The 16,037-nt window shown below is 38.9% G+C and overlaps 1 protein-coding gene across 4 annotated transcripts in view; it reads left to right on the top strand.

Annotated features, from left to right (window-relative positions):
- LGI1 (leucine rich glioma inactivated 1) overlaps nucleotides 1-15,611 on the top strand; it is a 32,043-nt gene extending 16,432 nt beyond the window's left edge. The window contains exons 2-9 of one of the 4 annotated variants that reach the window (XM_026851084.1): nucleotides 3,154-3,603; nucleotides 3,975-4,046; nucleotides 7,862-7,933; nucleotides 8,037-8,108; nucleotides 12,301-12,372; nucleotides 13,616-13,785; nucleotides 14,188-14,352; nucleotides 14,437-15,611. In XM_026851084.1, the coding sequence (XP_026706885.1) occupies nucleotides 3,413-3,603; nucleotides 3,975-4,046; nucleotides 7,862-7,933; nucleotides 8,037-8,108; nucleotides 12,301-12,372; nucleotides 13,616-13,785; nucleotides 14,188-14,352; nucleotides 14,437-15,254 (1,632 nt within the window). In that variant the 5' untranslated portion in view covers nucleotides 3,154-3,412 and the 3' untranslated portion in view covers nucleotides 15,255-15,611. Of the gene's footprint in view, nucleotides 1-2,986; nucleotides 3,613-3,974; nucleotides 4,047-7,861; nucleotides 7,934-8,036; nucleotides 8,109-12,300; nucleotides 12,373-13,615; nucleotides 13,786-14,187; nucleotides 14,353-14,436 lie in introns of those variants that run through there. The other 3 variants (XM_026851085.1, XM_026851087.1, XM_026851086.1) reach the window with 3 other exon arrangements.
- The last annotated feature ends 426 nt before the right edge of the window (nucleotides 15,612-16,037 follow it).

The following is a 16,037-nucleotide window of genomic DNA, read 5'->3' as shown; positions in this document are numbered from 1 at the left end:
CCGGGCCGGCAGCTGTCGCGGGGGTTTGTGTCTGTGTGTGTGTGTGTGTGTGTCCCGCTTAGCCCCGTGTCGGGACGTGCTGGCCCGCTCGGTACCGACACCGAGCCGGCAGTGGCAGGCAGAGACACGGCACGGCCCTGCCCGCACTGGAACATGTCTGCCGGCGAGCACCTCCCTTGCACGGCAAGGTGAAGGTTTTTCATCTAGAACGTGGTCAAACGATGGGAAGCAGACCGAGTAACGCCAGCCACAACTCCCTCGTCGCCTCCGCTGGAACCGTGCTGACAGACAAATAAATAAATTTTGAATCGGTATGTGCCTAATCAGTACCTGAAACACCAGCGGAAACAAGCTGGCAAGGACCTAGAGGCAGGCGCTGGGATGTGGGCACGGCAGGCCGTTGCCTGCTCCGACAGCCAGAAAACAGTGATGGCATAGGTAAAGGGGGAGCCGAATGTCGCAATGGCTGGAGAGCAGCTCTGCCACTGAAAATCCACGAACTGGTTTGGTTTTAAACTACTGCATGGCAAGAAACGAGATGCTGAGCTTGGCACACAAGGCCCCTGGAAAATGTGATTTATGTCTCTCTTTTGACAGAGCTGTTATAAATATTCATAATATTTGTAATTTTGGGAAAAGTGCTTGTTTTGGCATGTAGTTTGGAATAGAAAACTAACTTCCAGGTTGGCCTCTGCACGGACAAATCTGGACTCTGGTTACTGCCCTGCTGTAGAATGTGTTTTTGTTACCGAAAACCTGCTACACGGCAGTTTTCAGGAGGTTCACAGTGGGGCTGGAGTATTAACTAAAAAGAAATGCCTAAGTAATTGATGGTGGATTTCAGTGAATGAGCAGAAGGAAATGAACACGGGGTTTCACCATCAATGGCAAAATATTGCCATGGTAATGGGTAGCTTTGCCAGGAATAAACAAACAAACAACAACAGGCCTCTTCTTTCAGAAAAAAGTTAGAGAATTTTGTGTTCTCACCTCACCAAAGTCAGTGCCTTTGGACATCTCGGAGGGGAGAAGGTGGTGTACCCTACTTATGCAAGTCCCACAAATCCAGCTCCCTTCTCAGCCATTACAGTTAGATCATTTCCAGAGCAAGAAGTAACCTTTATACCCAAGGGAAGGCATCGACATTTACTTTATAATGATTTCAGTGCTTTGGTTACTGTAATTCTGTACCATTTTCTTACAGAAGGTGGAAGGGCTTAGAAATAACGCAGCTCTGTGTCACTCTTAGTTGAAGTCAATCCTGCTTCAGGAGAGACTGCTGACAGGGAAGATTTTCTTAAGAGCAAAAACATGGGCCTGCACTTAAATTAATAAAGAGCTTTTAAAAAACGCACCACAGAGAGCAAGGGAGCTGAGAAAGCACAAAACACCCTTTTCTGCAGGCATGGGTGACTGGTGGGGAGCATGCCAATGCATGGGCACTGGAGTCCTCTCCCAGCAGGGCGTTTGGAGGTGGCCCTTTGCCTCTGAAAGCTTTCTGGATGTTTCTGGCCATCCCCAGAGTCCATCAGAGGATGCAGTCCCACCACTGGGTGTGAGCTAAATGGGTCTCCTCTCAACCCAGGGAGTCAGACCTCAGCCACCACCCAGGCAAGGATTCAGCAACATTGGGATCCTGCCTAGTATCCATACACTGAGTTTCTTGCAGTTTTGCAGGCTATTGTTCTCCTTTGCCATCTTTCACCCGCAGCATGTGAAATTCCTGCTGGGCACCCATACCAGGGTGTGCTGGTGTGCTCTAGGGCCTCACTGGTGGTGTTCCTGAGGAAGACAGACATGGCCCAGGAGTTGGTCTTGAGATTTCATGGCTTGTAAAGCAGGAGAAATGGGCCAGAGCCAGGTGGCTATGTGGAATCAAGAAGAATTAACCAGAAGAGAGATCTCATCAGGAGATCAAGTATCTGGTGAGGACACAGCACCTACATGAAGGAGCCAGTAGCGAGCATGACTGTATTAAACTGCTGTACCATTGTGTCGACCCTAGTATGCTTTCTGTTCTGTATAACATAAACAGTACTGCCAGTCTGACAGGCAAGTGTCAAGACCTATTAAAGTTTGCAAAACTCTCCTAATAGTAATTCTATATCAGAAACAAAAATAAAAATCATCCTGTGTGGCTTTCCAGCTATTTGGCATTCATTAGTTTTGTCTTACCATTCTTTATATTACACCTAGGTGCTGCTGAAGTTCCCTGTAAAATACTTGATGTAGTTTACTGTAGTCTTCAGGCAGAAAACTGTATCTTACAGAGTATTCATACTGCACTTAGCACTAATTTCAATTGCAGCCTCCAGGCAGTATTGTAAGGATTCATTATTACCATCAAGATCTGTCCCTATCCTGTCACTTTTCAAAGAAGGTCAATTTTTAACTGCAGGTTTAACATAGCTGGTGTTTAAATAAAAATTTTCTTTTTTCCATCTAAAATGATCAAACCAGTCTCCAAGCAAATACATTTTTAAATTTGAACTTTTAATTAATGTTGTCCATTTTGAATGGTGCTTGATCGACTTTATTTAACCAGCTCCGAAAACACGTAACAAATAAGAATGGTTCTTTGGTTCTTTTCTTAAAAAAAAAAAAAAAAAAAAAAAAAAAAAAAGCAGTTGGGGTTGCATGAGAAAATATTTTGTTTAGGAATGACAGTTATAGGCATTCTCTCATACATTGTAATATTTTCCATGTGTGGCAGCTTGTTTTTCAGTGGTACAAATATGTGCAATAAGGGCTAAGGATAAAAATTAATCTAACAGCTTTTGCAGCAATGCTTTTGATGGTTTCACTCGATTTCATTTTCCTGTGAATACTGCCGTTAGTTCTGCTGCTTGCAATATATGAAGCATAATTCTCAAAGGTTCACGAGGTTGTAGGGATCCAGTAAGAGATGACTGATTTCTCCCCCCACGCACATTCACTCCACCCCACACCCACTCACCCACCCACCAGCAAAACATAATGCTGTACTATTTTTGGTAACAGGGAAAGGGCCTCCCCCTGAAAACAGAAAGCAGTGTATTTCTCAGTTACATCACTTTGCAATCTAATGCTGTGTTGTGCTCAGTGTTTTTGTGGTGATGCAAGTCTTTTTTTTTTTCCTTTTTTTTTTTTTTTTTCTTTTTTTTTTCCCTTCAGCCGGCTGGATTTTCCCCATCTTACAGCACCTCGCAGGTCTCTTCTCTGAGCAGTACGTTGCCTGAGTGAGTGGAAACATACAGATCAGCTGCAGGTTTCTGTCTACAAAAACAGAGTGAAAGAGAAAGAAAAGGGTTGGGAAAGCAGAGACAAATATTGACCTGGACTTATAGAAAGACATCCAATGGCTGAATAAAGAACCCCTGTTCATGTTTTGGGATATTCTTTCAACTGGCTGGAACGAGAGCGGATCAAAAGAATGGGAAATGCCAGCAGACCCTTTAGAAGAATTGCTTATTTCTTATGCCTTTTATCTGTGCTTTTGCTGACTGAAGGGAAGAAACCAGTGAAGCCAAAATGTCCTGCCTGGTGTACTTGTACCAAAGATAATGCTTTATGTGAAAATGCCAGATCTATTCCTCGCAGCGTTCCGCCTGATGTTATCTCACTGTAAGGGCTGTAAGCATTTGGTTATTTAATTTATGATTTAAAATGAACGAGGATGTGTGGTGTTTTCAGTGCATACGGAAGGATGCTTGCTGCAGGGAGTACCTCCAGCATTCAGAATCATCAGCTAATGTGTTAAAATTGTGCTGCATCCTTGAATACTGATTTTTTCATATCTTTCATCTGTCTGTCTGTCTGTGTATGTGCACACATCCCATTTCATACCTTCTTCTATACTACATAAAACCTGTAACATTCTTTTTTTTTGTTTTTTTCCTTCTATAAATAAATTTATCTGTGATGACCAGATCAGTATTATAACCATGTATATATGAGACTACATTAATATAAGGTTGTTTTTTTCTTCTTTCCAGATCCTTTGTGAGATCTGCTTTTACTAAAATCCCAGAAGGGAGTTTTTTGCTCACACCATCTCTGCAGCTTCTGTGAGAAATATTTCTATCATACAATTTTTGTTATGAAATGTATATGTATCCATAAATATTTTAGAAAGGGTCTCAGTATTAATTTTGTAAGAAACTGGAAGAGAAGATTCATTAGATGAAAAAATACAAGACTTTTTAGCAATTTGAAAGACAGTGCATGTTTAATTTTTTCAAAGTGTGTCTACTTAGTATTTTGCAAGGCTATCTGTTGTCAGAGCTACTTTGAATGATTAGATGCTGAAGCTTTTGGTGACAGAATGTATGACATCTTTATTATACTTTAATTAACATTAAAGTAGGGACTTGAGCATTTCAACAACTATTCGTTTCTTTTATGCAGTCCTGGGGCCTGATCCCAGTAGAAAGCTGCCCATCTGCAACTCTCACTGACTGTGGGCTCAGAACCCCTTAGATCAGGCCCTTCACTGCAGTGGGACAGGTCCTGAAGTCCTTTTCCGTGTAAAATTGCCATTGACTTATGTGGAAGTTTAGCTACTTCAGTGGGAGTTTTGACTTCATAGAGCCTGGGTTTGACCCTATTTGTTATTTCATGTTCTTTGAAAAAAACCCACAGAAGTAATGAAGACTTTATTTCAATATAAAAATGTATGCAGTTATTTCAGAATTAAATACTGTGATGAGGTATATGCAGGAAGAGAATATTTTGGGATGTTGAAATATTAAGATGCATTTCTATATAGGATTTTTACAGGCTCGCAGGCTTTCCTAGAAACGTGGGCATACGATTATATAATTGCGAGCTATACAGAGGTAGAGGGGGTGTAACCTGGACTGTTTATAGTGGATGTGCTGCCAGCCTGACACACACCCAGATTTCTCTCAGAAATCCGGCAAGACAGACTCCCTGATGTGATCAAAATCAAAATCAGACGTCTGTTCCAGATGGACTTCCTGTGCACTGTAGATGTGGTCAGAGGTGTAATGTTGATGTATTGGAGCCCTACGGCTGTAAGATCAAACTGCTGGTGCACCGATAGCTGAAGCCCTGACCCTAGCTGTACTCTACTACCTCAAGTGGAGCTGATAAGGAGGTGCAGACGAACTGTACAATTTTGGTACAGGGTAAATAGGTAAATGCAGTTACTATGGAAACCTAAATGCTTTTCCATGGTGCTTTATTCTGGAGAAGCTTCTCCCAGGTGGTCACAGATCACAAAAGGGACATATTTCACGTAATTCCTGCAATGGGCCTTTCATAGGAAAGAAAAAAATAGCAGCATTGGTGGAGCTCGTATCTGAAGAGAGTGAGTAGGACATCATCTCTCTTGGTTACAATACACCACTTACACTTAGCAATCCCACTGCCAGGGAGGCAGAATTGGGTAGGGTGGAGTAGGACAGACAGTCATATTATTTTGAGTTATTACAGGACCTGGCACAGTGGGGTCTGACAATGGCTTACAGCATTTTGGTAATGGTAATAATTTGCATGATCTCTCATACACTGAAACGTGTGTTCTAAGCTGCTGTTAATAAATGCTGCTTCAAAAGGTCCGACCCCAGAAAAGCAGGTTTTGTTCCATTATGGGTTTTGACAAGTTCTGTTTTGCAGATATATTTCTAACATGGTAACTGAGCTACTTGTCATCTTCAAAAAGTCAGGCTGCTGATGTAAGGCAAATGACTCCTTAAACACAGACCATAGGAGCAGGATTATATCTGTGGGGCCAATACTCCAGTTTGTATGTGGGAAAGAAAAATTTCTACCTTTGGCAGAAGATAGTAAGGGAAATAATAATATGGATAACTCAGGTTAATTAAAAATTATACTGTTAGCTTTGCATGATTATAGGTGTATTAGTAGTTTTAACTTAGTCAATAGCAAGATTTAGCAGCCTATATGTGTTTCTATGTAATAGTCTCCAGCTAATGTAACTTGGTATCTCCAGTATGCCAGTCATATATTTCTTAGTGTGACATGTATCTGCTGCTATTATTATTTACTACTATTTTCACTGTAATAGCAGCAGTGGTCTCTAGAAAAATCATGGTCTCATGCTAAACACTACTCGTAAGTCCCAGGCCAGGACAGCCTTTCCTCTTGAATAAGCATGAATAGTATACTCTGTGCTCTTCCTGTGACAACAAAAATACGAAGGACCTACACAGCTATGGTGAAGTGCCAGTGTTCACTAAATGTAGAGAAAACCTCCCCACTCTTACCTCCAGCACTCGTAACTCTGTGTATCAGCAATGTGCTGAGAGTGCTCTTACAAACTGATGATGTGAAAGCCCGTAGAAAGAAGGGAGGTAATCATGGCACCAGGATCCATACCTGCTAGCAGCGTACCTTTCCTGCTAAGCAATATAGTCACGAGCTATAATGCAATATGGTCAGCCTCTGTCCCCAGAAGTAGTTAGCTGGTGGGTCACAGACCAAGCAAATCTGGTGTTCGAAGCCAAAGAGTGAGAGAAAAGTCACTGTGCATCAAATAAGTGTGATACAGCCCCTGGGGAGAGGTACGAGATGGGAGGCAAATGAGCTCACCAAATGCAAGACCTATACTATAAGCCTGGCAATCTCTAAAATAGCTATACTATTTAAAGAGATACCACCCTGTTCTTTAAATTGCAAGGAGGGTAGAGTGCAGAAAAGGAAAAATTATCCAGTGAAATCACATCAGAAAAATAAAATTAGTTGCAGGCATCAGATTTACTAAATTGTTCTTCTGGTTCAGAGATTTTACAAAAATACTTATTTTCTCTTAAGAAAGAGAACTATTTATTGTTTATAACAAAAGAAGAATTTCCTGCTTATATTTTGCATACATATAAAGTGAAAAAAGCACAGTCTGCAATAGCCAAGCACAAAAATAAATCAATTGCAATTTATTCTTAATACAAACTTCAAAATAAGAGATTAACTTTTAAAATTTGTTAATTCATACTTGGAGATCTTGCATTCCTGAATGCCTAAGGATGTCATAGTGTAAATCCATCATGTCCAACTGAATAAAATATAGATGTGCATCTAGTATTCCACTGGGGTAAAGTTCATTGTACTTGACAATGCCTCACCATATTAAAGGTGTGGCAGTCCAGAGCTGAATTAAAATGGACAAATGAAAACATGACTGATAAGCATACGTAAAGCTGGAAAAATCAATGCTAGTCCACTTTTAATGCTTACAAAATTACATAAAATTAAATGTGTTGCTGGTTTTTTACTGCTAGATGGATGAAAAATACATGCACACACTAAGAGCTATCTCCAGCAGGTATAATGTGGTCTTAAAAATAGTTCTGATTTGAACACTGACTAAATTAAGAGATTTTTCTATTTTTTTCTCACTAACTTCTCAGTACCCTCAGGTCAAATATGCTCACAAGTTTAACTTATAAATTAGAGGATTTTCCTGCTTGTCAGTAGTACAAATTCAACCTGATGTCTGGCTAACCAGCAGGATACTTTCCCTATGTTGTCATCAAAAGTAAATGTTCTTCAAGACAATTTAGACCTCTGTAGTAGTTGAACATTTCATTGTTGTCCAAGTATGTCTCCAGTGGCACTTGTACAATCCCATTGTTTTACTGGCATGGTAAACCCACGTTTACATCCCACAGAAGTCAATGGAATTTTATCAGATGGACCCAGTAGGCAAAGCAATGAGTTGCTGGGTCCTTCCCTTTGCACCAAACTGTGGTGCAATGTATCAGCCTTACAATCCTGTAATGCTTGCACATACAAAACCATGAAACCAGGCCATGGAAATCTGGCCTACCATTGCTTGCTGAACCATTTTCTAAAGATGCTAATAACCTAACGGTCTTTTGTTTTGCATCTCTTTACACAGATTGTTTACATCCAACACTTTTGATGTTATTAGTGATGATGCTTTCATGGGCCTTCCTCATCTAGAATATTTGTGAGTGGACAAAAGTATATTTCCTGGCATTATTGAATAGAGTGGGTGGGCTTCCAAGTTCCAGGCATTGCTTTGACCAGAATGACTTTACGACCCGTTACAGGTTCATAGAGAACAACAGCATTAAGTCAATTTCAAGAAATACTTTCAGAGGACTGAAATCTTTAATTCACCTGTAAGTAAAGTGGTTGAATATATTACTTAGTATATTTAATATAGTACTGAACCACTGTGTTGCTGAATTTTGCATTTATCAAAATCTATATCAATATAGTTGTTCACATTTACTTAAGCAGTATTAATAGTCTTTTAATTAGAATGTTAATCTTTGTGCTTCCACCACAGACTTCCAAACTGTGGTATGTGTAGAAGGCCAGGACCCAAAGAGCTTCCAAGCAGTGCATGTTTGGCAGTAGCTCCCTGACTTCCTCTGCTCAGAACACTGTGGATTTCCAGCTGTGTGTGTAGGAGCAGGGAGAAAGCAGGATGGGTCAGGAAACCTGGCACGGACAAGGCAAGTCCCAGTTTGGGACTTGGAGAGGAGGAGGGTGTGGGTGCTATGGTCAGCACTGAGGTGCCACAGTGGTGAGAGGCTGGCAGGTGGACACACAGCGCTTCCCAGGTACCCCAGTCTGATGTGTATCCAGAAGAGTATTATAGCCATTCCTGAGACAGGCCATCACTGTCTGTACCTGTGTCCCATTCAGCCACTAATCATATCCAGTAGAATTTGACCAAATCAAACTTATAAATTCCCACCCAGAACAATTTTAAATAGAAGAGTTGCAACAAGACGCATTTATTATGACTTACTGATCCACTTCTTCTACTTAACTGGTAGGGCATAGCAGCCTTTAGACTCCAGCAGGATTGGCTCAAAGCCCTGCACCGCACCCTGTCCACTCCTGCACGTGCGCAAGAGCATCCCACAGTTGGGATCTGTCAGGCACTGACACCGGGGTCTGCTTAACATTCCTCAGGTTGCTGCTCAGCCCTTCAGCAGTCCTGGAAAGACGGCCAACCCTTCCCCTCTGACATGCTGTGGCCCCCTTGCTGCATTAGCCGAGAGGGGAAATTAGTCAAAGGCACTCTGGCTGTTAATGTGGCTGTTGGAAGCAATGCTTCCCATGCTCACGCCAGCTGAGGCATTTCTCACGCAGCGCTCAGCAGGTGTAACACACACTGGCAACAAATACCTGTAACATTTCACTGCAAACACAGGAGTAGCATCCTTACAGTCAGAGCTAGCAAGACAGTTTTAAAACAGGCTTTTGTCTCTGACCTTATATCAAGTTTATCTATTTGCAATTTAATTTAGTTTAATTTAATTTTAGGAAGTGATAAATTTATTCCAAATACAATATGTACTCCAAGAAAACATAAAAAATACAAAAAAACTGTAAGAAAAGGAGGCTAAAACATCTGGGGTGTGCCTGACGTGGGTTTATACCCAGCTGTGAGCTTTTCCATTCTGAGGCATGTATCTTGGGGGGTGTGTCATAGGCAGGGGAGTGGATTCTGACCTTTTGGCCTTAACACAATAACCTCCAAGAGGGTTTTGAAACAGGGTCATTTAACTTTTTCTTTCTTATATTTTGACACAGGAGAGAAAGCAGAGGTTCCATTTTGAACAGTTAATGCATAAATATAATAGTTGAATTGCAATTCACCACATCCTTCACCACATAGTAAATGTACCATAAAACACTTTAGTCTTCCTTTTCTGGTCAGAACAGACAGGACTCATAGCTGGCTGAAACCAAGCCTACTGAGACTACTGGTGTAGGTGGCTCTGGGTCTGAGGAAGAAGAAAGAAAGAGGAGAGGGAAAAAAGTATATAAACAGGCTGTGCACATCCCATAAAAATCTGTATTAGAGGTATAGGCATAATTATAGCATTGTTAAAAAAGGCAGATAATTGGATAAGGATGGTAACTGGGACCCTATCTTCAAAATATTTATGCACATGAATAGCTTTATATTCACAAATGGGTCCAGTACATTATTTATCATATTCATTTACTTATTTAGTAGCTCTTGCTGCCAGTGAGCAAATTGCTTTTCTAACACAGAGGAAGGCACAGTTTCTTCTCCACAGAGCATACAGACTAAGAGTAATGTCTTGCCTGTTACATTGGTTTCTGGGGATGCTTCGGCAGTTTCGTAAGAGAAAACACATGAAAAAGGCAGAACCACATTTGAGGAGCCAATGTGGTTTGCATGTGCTTGCATGCACATTTTTGGGACATAGATTTGTGCATCATGCTGCTATTGTGCATAGAGCGCTATTCATGAAGACAATAAGAAATTTGTAGAAAATAACTGCATAGGCAGGTCCATTAACCACATAATGTGACTAGTTTTATTTGCTTGCAGAACCACTCCCCACCCTTTGGGGAAAATTGCACATACAGTTAATAATAATCATTTGGCACCCTGAGGCATTTCTCATTTAAGAAACATGAAAGTACTAGTGTACATAAAATATATTTAAAAGTATCATAGTAAATAATCATACAAATGAATTCCATGAAGTTAGAGAAGATGAAATTTGTTCTATTTATTCTGTTTGCTTCCTTTTCACAACATAACTTTTGCAATGCAGTAAGCTATCCAAACATTTGTATTTTTGTAATGCAATTAACTGATAATTATAGCATGTCCTTATTGTAATACAGAGCCATCTAGTATTTGTTGTTATGCAACAGGATTTATTTTCTGCCCAGAGTAGATTTAAGAACAGGAAAATTAAAGAAAAATAGCATTTTTTTTACTAATTTACTAATTTAATGTCAAGTCTTAGTTAGAGTTGGACAATAATTTCTATGCAAAACATAGAATTTGACTGCATTTCTTTCAGACCATAAGTTTAACTGCATGTTTGCTTCAACTGTTCCTCTCTTATTATAAACCAAATACCATGTACAGCACCATCTAGGCAAACCAGTGTTTTCTAATATATGCTTTTTAACAGTGGAATATAAAATGCATACTTTTAATCCCAAAATTGGCAAATGTGTGAAACCTTATGTAAATTTTTCCGTCAGTCATATTCCCATGGTAGTGGTGAACCACTGCTACTTCAAAGTACATCATCCCTTTCAATTTGCTATATAATAATATACAAAGAATATATAGGGCATTAAACCTGCCTCAGCTTGCAAGTCTACTTAGCTTTCTCCATATGAGTTACCTGACTTTTAAAGAATTGCTCTTGACTGTAAAATTAAGCATAAGTGAAGCACATGATACATACACCGGTGTTAGAATCAGATGTACTTTGGAAGTGGTGAAGTCAGAATGAACTAATGGCATAATCCCATATTTACTACTCCTGATAAGGCAAACACTTAATTTTAAATGAGGCAGCAGACCTAGTATATGTGGGTCTGTTCTTGAATTTAAGGATATGCCTAAGTGGTTTTGCTTGGCTAGAGAATTTGTAGTTAATAAATAACTTTTAGGTTTACCAGCAAAACCAGAAGAGTTTCTAAGCCTTACTAGCTACAGATTCTAACTGGGATCTTAACCTAGAATGATTTATTTCCATTTTCATTTCTTCTCATAAGTAATAAATAATTTTGTTAGTCAAAAGAGGCATAAGCTGTACCCTACAACATTATTCTTTTCCAGTCATGCCCTCAGTGACATCTCAGAGAACCCAGACCTTTGGTGGACTCAAACCGACATGTTTGATTGAAATGTAATATATTGCTTGTTTAAAGTCTGCTCACATTTCCTCGTCACTTTTATTATCTAGAATACTCACTGAATTTAAACGAGTTTCCCAACATTAAAAATTAGGAACTGACAGCAGTTTTTTGCTGTTCTCACACATACTCACACACACACACACGCACATTCCAGTAGAGAAATTTGTGCTGATCAGCAATTTCTTGTCTATTACTGCACATTTCCAAAAACTATGAGCTACACCTAAGTCCACTGGAATAAAAACTAGTATTAAGATTTTCCTTCCAGAAGATATACAATGTGGGGAAATGGCAGTAATATGAATACCATGTATTGGTATCTCATAAGGAAAACATCAGTAGATCCAATCATGACTGATTGTTTTAAAATAATGGTGTTGGCTTAACACCAGAGGTAATTGCACTTTTTACCTTGCTAAGTATTGTAAATGCTGCAAAGCTGCTGAAGAGTGAGAAAGCAGAAGGAGGTATGGCATTTAAGTGGAAGAAAAAGTTGCAAAGTAAATGAGCTATTCTTAAAAGCAGTATTTTAGAACTAAGTGCTGGAGAATACCAGAGTTCTTTACCTTAAGAAAAAAATCCCACACAGTATTACACCTTGCAAAACTGTTATTTCATGAACTAGCACTGATACTGAAGTGTCTTCTTTTACAGGAGTCTCGCAAATAATAATCTTCAATCGCTTCCAAAAGACATATTCAAAGGCTTGGATTCTTTAACAAATGTGTAAGAAAGCAATTAATTAATCTATTAATTATACTAAAAATATAAAGACATTATTTTAGAGGACATTCTGAGTAACCATTCAAACTGATAGCCAGTAATGGGATCTTACTACTAGGTAGAGACTACCCAATATGGGTAGGCTTGGTTTTTGTCTTCTGTTGTTGATAATTTGCTTTAGTTTTGAATATTTTATAAGTTATGAAGATAAGTAATATTGTTTGTAGTTATGTAAGAGAGCTGCATGTTCATTAAGACTTAGTGAATATGAAGGAAGCATCCTTAGGGATGCAGGAGAGAGCACGGCATGAAGGGAGGGTGGAAGATATTTAATGCAGTAACATTTCTACGTGCAAATAATTTCTGGGAAGGCTATCTTTTATCACAAAAGTATGTGTCTTAATAAGTAGCATATCCCACACTAAATCTTAACTGCAACCAAACCAAAACATGAACTTGTTTAAATATGTAACTTAAATACCAGTAAAAATACAAAATACAGGTAAATCTCATAGTTGCTTCACTGAAATATGTCCTGTTTACAACACACCAAATTCTGGTTCACCTGATTTTGGTTAATGAGCACAAAACATCCTTTGCCTGCTCCTTGTATTAACAAGGTAGTCTGGATTCATAGTGTAGAGCTGCAGTAGTAAGATGTGGAGATGGTCACCTGATTTGGTAGCATTACCTGGCATGACTGATCATGGCCAGGTGGTTACACAGTCTGGTGCTGGCACTTGTCCGTTCCTGTACATACATCTGAAATCTGACTGAAGACAGCTGTAAAAGACTTGAACAGAACTCCTGAACTCCTTTGCTTGCATCTCTTAAAGCCCTAAATGAGTATATCCAAAGGAGACAGCAAATACTGACCATCAGGTTACATTCATTCTGGTTTTGTTATCTAGAATGCTTATATTGAGAAAGGGTAATCCAAAAGAAGCAACCTCCTGAAATATGGGATCAACAGTTGGTAGGCTTTTGTGCACCTGTAAACTTAGGGAAATAAATAATTTCCTACTGACCATCAAGTTAAATTCTCCTTGATTACCTTAACGTAATTAAATCTGGGGGCGTTCTGGTATATAGATTTAACTATGGGTCAGGACAAATTAAGCCAGGGATGCATCAATTGAAAATAAGCAAGAGGGCATATATTTAACAAGACCCCAGTTTGTTGTTGTCCTGCAAAGAGGATGATCAGCTGACTACTTATTTTCAATGCATGATTTATTTGTTGTAGAGATCTTAGAGGCAATGCATTTAATTGTGACTGCAAACTGAAGTGGTTGGTGGAATGGCTGGGCAGCACCAATGCAACAGTTGAAGACATTTACTGTGAAAGCCCGCCAGAATATAAGAAGCGCAAGATCAATAGCCTCTCTCCAAAAGAATTTGATTGCATTATTACAGGTAATGTGCTTCAAATAATTTAATCTTGTTAAATTTAAGTCGAAGCTATGTATTTTTTATTCTAGGGTCCATTTTTGCAGGAGGTCTGCATACTGGATGGAACTTCCACTAAAATCAGTATGAATTCTGTGGAGGTGTAAGTCTGACACACACTTGGGAGTGGGGTCTTATACTGCAGCTTCTACTCAGATTTAATATGCTATATATGGATTTGGAGAACTGGGACATAAACCAGCACCTCTTTTAATTGAGAAAGATTGACAAACAAGTTGCAGTGCTACTTTATCAGGAAAATTGGACTACTGATGAAATACTGTAATTTGTAATAAATCTGTTAAGCAGATGTTTTTTCAGTACAGTATGGAAAGTATCTCTGTAATTATGTTATGTGCACTTTTGCAGAATTTGAAGTTTATCAGTCCCTGCCATACCAATCTCTGTCAGTAGACACTTTCTCATATATGAATGATGAACATGTGGTTATTGCTCAGCCTTTTACTGGAAAATGCATCTTTCTTGAATGGGACCATGTAGAAGTGATGTTCAGGAATTATGATAACATTACAGGTATGAACACTGCTTGACAAATAACGTTACAACAGACAATCCAAAAAGTGGTGCTAACTCTGTCTTTTACTCTTCTTTTTATAGGTACTTCAACTGTTGTGTGTAAACCTATAGTTATTGAGAGTCAGCTGTATGTCATTGTCGCACAGCTGTTTGGAGGCTCCCACATATACAAAAGAGATATTTTTGCTAATAAGTTTATAAAAATTCAAGATATTGAAATCCTTAAAATCCGAAAACCCAATGACATTGAAACTTTCAGGATTGCTGAAGACTGGTATTTTGTTGTTGCAGACAGTTCAAAGGCTGGTTTCACCACAGTTTACAAATGGAATGGGAATGGATTTTATTCCCATCAGTCTCTGCATGCCTGGTACAGAGATACTGATGTGGAGTATCTTGAAATATCTGGCAAACCACATTTAATTCTGTCGAGTAGTTCCCAAAGACCTGTAATATATCAATGGAACAAAGGAACAAATGAATTTGTTAAGCGTTTTGATATCCAAGATATGGAAGATGCATATGCAGTGAAACATTTCAAAGTGAAAGAGGATGTATACATTTGCTTAACAAGATTTATTGGGGACTCTAAAGTAATGAAATGGGGTGGTTCAGCATTTCTGGATTTACAAAGGATGCCATCCCGAGGGTCAATGGTATTCCAACCGCTTCAGATAAGTAATTATCAATATGCCATTCTTGGAAGTGATTATTCTTTCACTCAAGTCTATTATTGGGATGCTGAAAAGGCAAAATTTGTGAAGTTTCAAGAATTAAACGTACAGGCACCAAGATCTTTCATACATGTCTCCATCGATAAACGAGATTTTCTCTTTGCTTCAAGTTTTAAGGGAACCACATTGATTTATAAACATGTCATAGTTGACTTAAGCGCATGACACTCATAATTCTGAGATTACGTCAGACTTTCTACCATAAGTGGACAAAATGAACTAAATGCATGATGACTCTCTTATCTTACTTCCAAATGAATGCCTTTAAAAGTTGAGATTGCTAGAACAAAGTATTACTAGTATCTTCATCTTTAATTGTCAAGTCTAGTGTTGTTGGAAATTGCATTTTTTAACAAAAAGAAAATAAATTAACTGTTCTTTGCATCCACAATATGTAAATATGTGTGCAACTGCATCTGTTGCTATAAAGAATATTAAGATGTAATTTTCCATTTATTTATTCACCTGTTTGAAACAACTGCCAAATAAAATGTTTACATTTTGTGTCTTTCACATTCCAAATATTATTTGCAGGTGATACTTTTTATTTGTGTATATATTATACACATAGAAAATAAACCCCAGAAGGCATTTTGCCCAGTGCAGTGTCATATTGCACGGAAGATGCACAATATCAAAGATCGGGTGGGTTTTACATTTAACAAGAACGTCTTGATAAAAATACAGCATTGGACCCCAATCCTGTAAATTATCAACTGGACATGTCCTTGCATTTATGTGAAGCTTCACTGATTTAAACAGGACTCCACTGAGAAAAAAGCATTCAGTTATATAGATCCCGTTGTAGGATGGGGGTTTGTACTGTGTATAGCTGCAAGTATCTGATATTCTAAAAATTTACAAAGAAATTAACAGAACAAAAGATGATGTAAAGGTCTGTTTTTCTCCCTCTCATGCAGAAGCAGCACAAAGCAAATCTCTGGTGTA

The sequence above is a fragment of the Athene cunicularia genome (genome assembly GCF_003259725.1).
Source record: "Athene cunicularia isolate RWA chromosome 6 unlocalized genomic scaffold, athCun1 chr6_part1, whole genome shotgun sequence".
In the NCBI taxonomy this organism is placed as follows: Eukaryota; Metazoa; Chordata; class Aves; order Strigiformes; family Strigidae; genus Athene; species Athene cunicularia.
This window is presented reverse-complemented; position numbering and strand designations above follow the sequence as displayed.